The sequence below is a fragment of the Lupinus angustifolius genome, chromosome LG12 (genome assembly GCF_001865875.1).
Source record: "Lupinus angustifolius cultivar Tanjil chromosome LG12, LupAngTanjil_v1.0, whole genome shotgun sequence".
Lineage (NCBI taxonomy): Eukaryota > Viridiplantae > Streptophyta > Magnoliopsida > Fabales > Fabaceae > Lupinus > Lupinus angustifolius.
The window spans coordinates 14,803,359-14,814,180 of NC_032020.1; the positions used below are offsets into that span (position 1 = coordinate 14,803,359).

General features: G+C 32.0%; 1 protein-coding gene across 3 annotated transcripts; it reads left to right on the forward strand.

The window, feature by feature from the left end:
- On the forward strand, nucleotides 4,796–9,208 carry LOC109363100 (membrane-anchored ubiquitin-fold protein 3-like). 3 transcript variants are annotated; one of them, XM_019609283.1, is made up of 4 exons: nucleotides 4,796–4,933; nucleotides 5,032–5,206; nucleotides 7,576–7,746; nucleotides 8,885–9,208. In XM_019609283.1, the coding sequence occupies exons 2-4, from the start codon at nucleotides 5,077–5,079 to the stop codon at nucleotides 8,938–8,940; spliced, it is 357 nt and encodes a 118-aa protein (XP_019464828.1). In that variant the 5' UTR covers nucleotides 4,796–4,933; nucleotides 5,032–5,076; the 3' UTR covers nucleotides 8,941–9,208. The 3 variants fall into 3 exon arrangements, with proteins under 3 accessions (XP_019464828.1, XP_019464829.1, XP_019464830.1); XM_019609284.1 differs by having other exon boundaries at nucleotides 4,826–4,933; nucleotides 5,000–5,206; XM_019609285.1 differs by having other exon boundaries at nucleotides 4,832–4,933; nucleotides 5,010–5,206.

Consider the following 10,822-nt stretch of genomic DNA (forward strand, 5'->3'; position numbering starts at 1 on the left):
GTGCCGTATTACAAATCAATTATAGTTTTGTTTCCATTTTCAGGAGTAAAGTATGTATAAAATGAACAGTCCAGTGGTTCTTCTTCATGCTGTTTATTATAGGCTTTGAAGACTTTTTTTGTAATGAAGCTTATTATGGGCTTTGAGACTTTTATTGCCCGGGTCGCACTTTACCTTAATTTGAAGGATGAGGTCCATTCAAGTGCTAATTGGGTCAGATGGGAGAATTTAGAAGTGTGCAAGTATGTTCATAATTGGGTCTTTTTCCAGTAAAATTTTGACACCTTATTAACATGTATATTTCTCACTGTTCAAATTTTTTTAATAGGTACTACATTTTATTAAATTGAAATATGATTGAGGACAAGGTTAGAAACATATAACTTGCATAATAAATGTTGATGGTAGTTTCTTGGGAATGGAGTGCTAGTGGCCACTGATTGAGGCTCTTTTATTACATGTATGGTGTGACTCAATTTTTTGTTATATTTTATGGAATAGAAATTTGTTGGCTGACATCCTGTGTTTTATTAATCTATACTTACTATATATATATTTAATGTCAAAATTACATATAACTATCATAATATAATTTTTCATAAAATTACTCTTTTATAACTTCTCAATTAATAATTATCATAAACTTCAAATATTACTTTTATTTTTTTTCACAATACATCATTATTCTTCCACACATTTTCTTATTTTTTATTTTTTCTTCCTCAATTCTACATTTGATTAATCTTCTTACATCTTTTGTTTCTATTAAGTTTCTATGTAACATTTCTTATATTAAATTACTTTTTTATAAATTGTAACGCAAAAATAATATATACCAAAAAATAAGAATGCAGGTTGATAGACCCGAAGTGCCGATCGACACGCTAGTGATAATAAAGTAAACAATAAACTAGATTTAAATTTTTTGACATAACATGATTTCATTAATGTGAGAAAACATATCATATATGATTTTTTGTACTACCAAAATTATCTCATCACCTTTTGGATAATGAATGAGATGTGTGACTGTCCATCCAATAAATATCACTCATAAGAATCGAAATATTGTCATTTAGATCTTCCTTTGAAATCTAACATAACCTTATACCACTACACTAATACATTGTTGATATATACGTTCTATTTTATGGGTTGTTTGGAACTTGCTGTCCATGTTGAGATTGTCTTGATGCCTTGAGTCTCATTATAATTGCTCCAATAAATTTGACAAACAATTATTCATTTTAAAATATAATATCGTCATACTAAATATTCATACAAATTCTTCTACAAACAAGAAATTGACATATATCATAAAATGATATTTTTTTATTAATAGTTGATTTTGTAAGTGACATATATCACTTTTTTTATGAGTATAATAGTTTAATAGGATAACATATCATTATTATATCTCAAATCCTCATGTGGGACCGGGTTGTTTCCTTTTTACACCTTGAGAGAGAAGGAAGTAAATGTCCAAATCTTTTGGTTTGTGCTTCAACATTAGAATGTGAGAAAAACTTGTATGGAGACATAATCAACATGTCATATTTGTAGATACATATATTTATGTTTGTTGGTGTTATCATTTAGCAATACATTTTAATTAAAATTCATTTTTTAATGGGTTGTCGAGCGAGATTTAGTTAATTATATCTATATAGATATGTCTTCATACAAGTTTTTCTCTTATAATTTAAGTTACCGAATGAAGATTATTTGTCCAATGGGTGAGCAAGACCCGACCTGACTCCTAGACCCGTCTTAACCCGATGACTTAGGAACGGGTTTGACCCGTCCAAATAAATAAAAAAGGACATACCTGATTAAATGGGATAGATCCTTCGTAAAATACCTACAAGAATAGTTGAATAAATACATATCAATACTCATTATCTTCAGCTCACATAACTCAAATACCTACAAGCTCATACAACATGTTCACACCACTTATCATATAATCCTTATTCGTTACTTTTTTCATTGTTTAATTCTTTTGGATAGTGAAGGACTGGTGCGACGAGAGTGAAGGGCACTACAATGCTTAAGCGTTAGTTATTTTTTCTTCTATGTTATTTGTTTTCCCTCTTTAAAGTTGTTTATGCTTATGCTATTGCCTCTGATTGCCAATGCCCAATAACCTTCAACTTGTCTTCTTCATCTTTTTTTCATTATTTTCAAGCCACTATCTAATCCATAATAGACCTTAGTCCTTTTCCTTGGTATGTAACTGCACATATTCTAAACTTTTACTGGTCTTCTTGGACAGTCTTTCTTCATCATGGGCGTCTGATACATTAGGAGAAGCTGGGACGTGTGTTCTTGAGCTAGAAGCTTGGTCAAGGCCCAAAAGATTCTCATCCCTTATAAATTTTGAAATAAAATCTCCATTCTCTTCTTGATGCTCACGTGACTCATTGAGATTAATATGTATTATGTAATTTTGATTATTTTTCTTGTAGAGGTGGTGGTAAAGATTCCTGACAAGGAGTTAAAGATGAGCATGCAACCAAGATCTTGATTGATAGAAAACTAGTTAATTTATAGTTTTTGTATACTTTGTATAAACTCCAATTTAAGTTTCATTTTTCAGTTAATAGCTAGTTATGTATTCATTTTGTGTGAACGTTTTGAGTATTGACCTATTGTTGTCATTTCAGTTCTCATGTGTTTTTTATCATCAACAAGAATGTTTTAGCTTATGTTGGCATTTGACACTTTAAGTTGTTCTGAAATTTTCCATGTCTTCTATAATTTTCAGTCACGTGATTGTGATAGTTTTTTATTTGAATGATGCAATTTACGGTTTATAGTTTATATACTGATGTATGTGGCAGATTTTAGTTGAGCTTATATATAAATTTTGATTGTGGATGCTTAAAGATTTGAGAAAAATAACCTACACTTGTTATTTTGTCCATTTCCAACTCGGGCTCGTCCTTATCTTGACCCGTCCCTAACATATCTCATCATAATTAGGGACTTGTTCATGTTCAAAAATTGACCCGATCAATATTTAGGGACGGATGAAGGACATGCTTAACCCGTCACACGCTCACCCCTAATTTGTCTCACTTTTTATGTCTCATTATGCTACAATCCAAATGAAAGTTGTCACATACTTAAAAAATTAAATTATGAAAATAAAAAATAATTTTTCATATTAATTTGTGAAATTTGATTAGTTTGATACATGAGTACATAAATATTAGGGGATGGACGATCTTGGTTGGTAAGTTACCAAGCTATTAAATTTACTCCAATAGTTTCTTGTATCTCTCCTCTTTATTTAATGTTTTTTTTAAAATTGAATGTGGTATATTAATAGCTTATTTTTATCATTATGGTTAGTGAAAAGAAATAATTACTTAAGTAATTAATAATGGAAGAAAAAGTTAATGAGGAATATGAAAAACAGGAAAAAGTATGAGTTAGATATATGACAAATAATATGAATATCCTTTTAGTTGTTATAAAACACTAAACTAAAAACCATAATAATTTAATGTATTAAAAATGTGACATTTTTTACGCTATTAATCTATTGTTCATGTATGGACTCCGAAATAGAAAAGAAAAAATATATAGAGAGGCATTGTAATAGTTTTATATATTATTGTTGTATCATATGTCATTCATATTTAATGATAATTAATTTTACAAAAAAAATAATACAAATATTACCTGTTTATAAATTTTTATACTCACTATAGATAAATATTATATTCTAAATAGAAATATTATAAACGAACCAACTCTAAAAATACCACATTTGCATAGATATTAAAGCAATGATGTAAAAACCGTACCGTACTGGCCGGTTCAATTGGAAAACAGGTGAACCGGACCCCTAAACGGTACGGTACAGATTTTAAACCGACCAAGTATCAAAATCAGTGAACTAGACGGTATTTGACTAAACTGACCTGTTTATACACATATTTTTTTTTTGAAAAAAACTTTAAAAACTAAAAAAATCATTACAAGGTGACTCATCTTTCCAACATTTCAAGGCCCATGCTTCCGAGACATACTTAGATTACACCTTTTGGTTCCTAACATTCGTGTGTAATCTCAGTGACATTTGTGTAACCTTGGAGTACTGTCTGAACATAGGAATTTGGTGGAAAAATATAATATCGATATGAGACAACTTTGATTCCTTGGTGTTAAATGTTAAAACTCCAAATTTATTTGTTTTATAGAGTGAGCTGTGAACTTGTGCCATTTATTTATATTTTGAGGTTGTTAAGTGATACTATTAGATTGATATATGTTTTATAATTTAGACTTTGAATTTATTAAAGACTTAAAGTTGTTTGTTTATGTGAATTTTGAGTAGATTATGAATATGAATTATAAAGTTGAGTATTTACCTGTTTGGAATTTTTTTGTTATAGGTTTATATATATATAATTATAAGTAGGTATGTCCGGTGTTGTCGCATGCGGTTTAATTACTGAACCTCCGATTAAATCACTGTACCAGTATCCTGACCGGTTTGATAACCTGTACAGTTTTAACAACATTGTATTAAAGTGAAAATCAGAAAGTTTATCAGATAGAAAAACATATGTGAACTTATTATTCATGCTTAATCATCATTAATTCTTCAATAAAAAATAATACAAATAAATTATAGATAATATAATAATTATATTTAGGAGATTCAGTCATATAAACGACACCACTTGTAGGGTCGTTTTATTGAAACCTACCCCATTGTCGACACCAATTAGAACAGTGTCGTTTTGGTTGTTGTTGAGTTCCCGAAAGTGTTAGTAAAATAATAATAATAGAATAATAATAATAATAATAATAATAATAAAGAAAAAGCAGAGGAAGTAGTAGTGACACATTCATACAAAGTCAAAACGTGATCGTGGGAACGATTTCACGTAAATTAAACGTCGGTGAAGAAGATAGAGTAAGTATTCGAATCCCAAACGCAATTTAATTCTTTTTGTTGTTCTTTAGATCCTTAAATGTGTAGATCTTTGAAGATTGCGTGGCTTCGAATTTTAGGAATCAATTAAAGAGGAAGGGATTTTAGGGTTGAATTAGATTGAGATGCCGGAAGAGGATTTGGTGGACATCAAATTTAGATTGTACGATGGCTCCGATATTGGACCCTTCAGGTACTCTTCCGCCGCCACCGTCGATGTGCTTAAGCAAAGGATTGTTTCCGATTGGCCCAAAGGTTAGTTCTTATCATTTTCATTTTTATTCGTTCAATTTAAATGTTTAGGATTAGGTAGCGTTTAAATGTCAAGAGTTATTATATTTGTTTGGTTGAGACTTCATTTTATATTGTATTTGTATCCAGGTATGTTTGGGGTAGTTAAATTTTATTTGTGAATGATTCTGGAAGTTGGATGTTAAGTTGAGCATTTTCATCAAAATGTTGCGAATAAGTTATAACCGATGACTGTTTGATCTTTGATGATTCTTGGCATCATGTTACCTCTTTTATTATTATGTTACAATGGGCTAGTTTCAGCACATGTGGCTCACTGGCTATCATTGAAATTGTGACACTGACTATATCAAGAAAACCACAGTTGTCCTGTGTCAACTAAAATCAGAAATGCGACAACTAAGTGAAGTGAAAGGATAATAGATTGTGCCGTTGCAATCATGGCAACCATTATTATCATCGATGTTGCTGATATGCTGACTTTTTCCCTTGTCATTTGTAATCTAGTTTCATGGACTCGAATGTGGGTTTATTTGTGCGTGTGTAGACTGGAGAATGAGGATACGAAATTCTCATTACAGTTGTTGTTCACACAGGAGGAATGCAACAGTTGTTTTTTCCTAAAACTTTTCTTATGGGGTTAAAAGTTAAAATATTTCTGAACTGCTAAAGTAATTCTATTGTCCTCCCTCCTCATCATGATGTTGCATAGACATTTACCTTCCCCTCTCCTGTATCAATAACAATTGAGGACCTAGATATAAGTTAATATTTCAAGGTTGATACAACCATTTACCTGATTTTGCCAAGAAATCTCTTGCATTACTGAAGCTGATTATAATTTTAGACGTCGTGTATTTTAGTTAATTTCAAATAAGGATTGAGATAATGCATGCAGGAATTAGCTAATTTGAGACAAGTAGAACAAGTTGGAACCAAATAAAGGGGGTTAGAGCCAGAACATCCCCAACTGGGTCACCAGATCCAAGTAAGGGTGGGAGCACAGTAACCCATGCATGAATGAGATCAAAAAAACTTGAAAAAAGAAAAACACGGGAACCTTGGAATGGACACATCCAAATGTGGTAGAATGACTCGAACTGTCAACGAAGGCCAAGACTACCTTAAAAGCTCAACGCAATAAAATCTTAAGCCTGTGAAGGAGGGTTGGGATACATTACTACCTAAACTGGCATGTGTGAGTGAAGCACTGAAGCCAATGGAGAAATATAGCATTTTGGGGGCATGTGGCTGGGAGGTTTTGAGCAAGTCCCAAATGATTTTCACTACCTGATTCAAATGGTTGGATCCGTTTGTTGATTGTAGGCCAGGAAGGTGAAGTACTAGATATTATGGCGTCAAGAAACGGAGGAAAAGCATGCCAGAAAAGTGAACACCAATTTGGCTCTGAAGCTGTGTGGAAGTCCTAGATGGAAAGGAAAACTAAGATTCTGATGGTCAGAGTTGGTGCACTACCAGCTAGGAGGAAAGATAGTCACTGGACAAAGATAACATGGAGAGATACCAAACTAAAGGAGCAACAAAAGTTGTAATAAAATCAGGTCACAGGATAATATCACAATGATACCTTGTTTTTTTGGCTTGGGCAGTGATACCATGTTAAACATGAAATTATAAGGAAAATGTGGAAAAGTGATAAACAATAATCTAAGTCTACTACTGGATTAGTACAAGAAGTCCAAGCCCAGCTCAATAAGATTACCAAGTACTAATATAGAAAGACTTCTATAACAAAAAGATTTCTGATATTCGAACTAGTTAGATCTGTCTTTGGAACCGTTCAAGAACAAAAGGAAATGATAAGTGTTTTCCCCTTAATTTCTGTGAACCTTTCTGTGGACCTTTAAAATGATTTGTCATGCTTAGATGGATAAAAGGAATGAGAGCCAACATAAAACTTGTCAAGAGCATTCTGGAATCTTCTAATATTTGCCAGTCGGCTTGATATGATTGGCGGACACTGACTAAATGATTTTTTTTAATATACTCATTATGGCATTAGATAATGAAGCATAACATCTGAAAGTTGTGGCCAACCTCTTTGCCAGATTTTTTTTTCATAAATGGTTTTCATTTATTATTCTAATTGCATTTAACTGACAATTCTTAACTAAAGAGGAGGTTAAACATGATTATAGTTCTAATTAAGTTGGTATGGACTATTATATGTTATGGCTTTGTGGTCATTGTTTACTCTGTTACAGATTGAAGCATTTTACTATGGATTCATTCAACTTGATATCGTGATTATTCTTGTATTTTCTTTGGATTGTTTAAAACTTATTAAGGACAGGGCATGGCTCAGCTTCTCTCCTGTTCTTTCATTGTACTTGTTTTATCCCCTATTGTAGGTAAAACTGTCATACCAAAGGCAGCAAATGAATTGAAACTGATTAATTCTGGTAAAATCTTGGAAAACAACAAGACTGTCGGCCAGTGTAAAGTACCATTTGGTGAGATTGGAGGGGGAGTTATTGTAATGCATGTTGTTGTCCAGCCTTCTCTTTCAAAAACTAAAGCTGGTAAGTTCCCACAGACTTCTTTGATTAGGAAACATGACATTTTTTAGTGAGACATCGAAACATATATCTTTACTTTTTAAAGGTTATTTCTGTTTTTATTGTACGGGTCTAATTAACTGGAGATCACATCAGTTCCACCTTGCATGTGTTAGCAGATGTATCTGCATGTTAATACTTTGGCTTGCAAATATGCAGTAGTAGAGGATTTAAGAACTCCTTGGGGCATCTCAGTCACTTGTTGAAATGGAAGAAAACCAAGGGAGCTTTTTAGACGAACTTAGTTTGCAGCCACCTTTTTCTGTAGAAAACAAGTCTTCCTTGTTCCCACTATTTTACATCAAATTTAGAACCCCGTTACTTTGAGTAATTAAATAAACATTCCACTAATGACATTGAAAACCAAAAGTAATATATGGCTTGTAAGTTGTAACTGACAGTCTTTTCATGTCCTTTTTTCCCTCATCTAATCTAGCTGGTTTTTATAGTGAGCCCTGCTTTTAAGTTTTGTTCAGCTTCCATTTAATGGAGATTGTTGTGGAGACTTGGTCTCCACAAGTTTTGTAGAATATGCCATTAAGTAATTGATATATCATTTTAAATAAAAAATCATTATTGACAAATGAATGATTATGTGGTTGTATATGTTATTTGTTGGTTTATTTTACACAAGTTATGTTTCCCTGAGTGTTGTACTTATTTTCTTTTTCCATGTATGGGCATGAACCTCCAGTTTGTGCTTAAATGGTTATCATATTTCTTCATAGGCTGCATTGCTTGTCATCCATGACCACCAAGTATTTCTTCTGAATGATGGTTGTAGTTTATGGGTTGGATCGTCTAGCTTAACAAAAATACAGTTTAGTATTAGTATTTTTGAATTCTATTTGTTTTGCTTTTTGGTTATGTCAGAGTATAGGCTAATACTAATATGAACATGACAGTGGCTGAAAGTGATACTTGGGTTAGACTATAGCGGCGAGAGTCATCCATAAAATATATTAATATGAAGCATATTATTGACATTCAAGAGTTATTTATTTATTTGCACTAGTCCTGCTTTAACTGATGAGATTTGTTGGTTGAAGAAATAAAATAGTACAGTTTGATATATTATTTGCATTTCTCTTTTCCTGAACAGAAAAGAAGATTGATGATACACCTAAGAAAGTTGCCTGCTCTTGTTCCATAATGTGAAGACAATCCATTGAGTTGGAGATGTTCATTGTTAATTCATCAATCACTCGTAAACTACAGAAGTCATCTGCTTGAAAAAAAACCTTTATATTTGCAGCGTTCCGGTGTAAAGTAAGTATACGAGTAAACTATATATCCATAGAAAAGTTTGTGTTAATGGAAGTCACCAAGGATCATGTCATTCTTTTTTTACAAGGTCTAAAGGGTTGAAGACATTGTTGTATGACGTTTCTATTTTCCGTTTCCAATGAAGTGCTTGATATCATATGCCTCTGACAGTTCCTAAGCACTTAACCAGTTATGTCTTTCTTTATTTTAACATGGATAACCCACTATCGACTCACTTTATTTTTATGGATCTAAACATACTTCAACTTACAGTAGTTCAGATCATTATCTGGCATTCTTTATCATGGACATGGATAATACACTGTCAACTGCTTATTTTATTGATCTAGACATATTTCAACTTGTTTAATTAAGAGGAACAGGATGAACCCTGGAGCACAGGTGATGGAAGTGTGAACTATGAAAAAGAATATAAGATAAATATGGGCGATATATTATTTTATTGGATGAGTGTATATATGCAGGGAAAAATAGATAAAAGATGAATGTATTGGAAAAATAAGAGTGGAAACTATAGAGCAAAAAGTAATAGTACTTTTTGAAATAAGAAAATCTCAAATATTTTCAGTGGGATAATTTAGGTCGCCAATTTGGTTAGGTTTACCCATTTCTCGTGAACACAACCCCCTGGTATAGGTTAATGCTGCATCAAACACTCGAGTCTAAAAATGAGAGTAGGTTCATTAATCATTATTCAGGTTTTTACTGTTTATCAAAACTTAATATTTTTACATTCCATTAATGAATATGTGAAAGGATCTAGCTTGACTCTATTTAACATTATGAAATGATTGTAATATTGTCTATCTAAAGATTTATATACATTGATTATATCATTCACCATTAATTTGCATAATTTTTTCGAAAAGTTAATAATATTTTAAAATAAATGGTGATAGGAAACATGACATTTTTTAGTGAGACATCGAAACATATATCTTTACTTTTTAAAGGTTATTTCTGTTTTTATTGTACGGGTCTAATTAACTGGAGATCACATCAGTTCCACCTTGCATGTGTTAGCAGATGTATCTGCATGTTAATACTTTGGCTTGCAAATATGCAGTAGTAGAGGATTTAAGAACTCCTTGGGGCATCTCAGTCACTTGTTGAAATGGAAGAAAACCAAGGGAGCTTTTTAGACGAACTTAGTTTGCAGCCACCTTTTTCTGTAGAAAACAAGTCTTCCTTGTTCCCACTATTTTACATCAAATTTAGAACCCCGTTACTTTGAGTAATTAAATAAACATTCCACTAATGACATTGAAAACCAAAAGTAATATATGGCTTGTAAGTTGTAACTGACAGTCTTTTCATGTCCTTTTTTCCCTCATCTAATCTAGCTGGTTTTTATAGTGAGCCCTGCTTTTAAGTTTTGTTCAGCTTCCATTTAATGGAGATTGTTGTGGAGACTTGGTCTCCACAAGTTTTGTAGAATATGCCATTAAGTAATTGATATATCATTTTAAATAAAAAATCATTATTGACAAATGAATGATTATGTGGTTGTATATGTTATTTGTTGGTTTATTTTACACAAGTTATGTTTCCCTGAGTGTTGTACTTATTTTCTTTTTCCATGTATGGGCATGAACCTCCAGTTTGTGCTTAAATGGTTATCATATTTCTTCATAGGCTGCATTGCTTGTCATCCATGACCACCAAGTATTTCTTCTGAATGATGGTTGTAGTTTATGGGTTGGATCGTCTAGCTTAACAAAAATACAGTTTAGTATTAGTATTTTTGAATTCT

Coding starts and splice junctions, on each gene's coding strand:
- LOC109363100 (XM_019609283.1), top strand. CDS start 5,077: ATGCCGGAAGAGGATTTGGTGGACATCAAATTTAGATTGTACGATGGC. Junction 5,207..7,575: donor TGTTTCCGATTGGCCCAAAG/GTTAGTTCTTAT, acceptor CCCCTATTGTAG/GTAAAACTGTCATACCAAAG. Junction 7,747..8,884: donor TCTTTCAAAAACTAAAGCTG/GTAAGTTCCCAC, acceptor TTTCCTGAACAG/AAAAGAAGATTGATGATACA.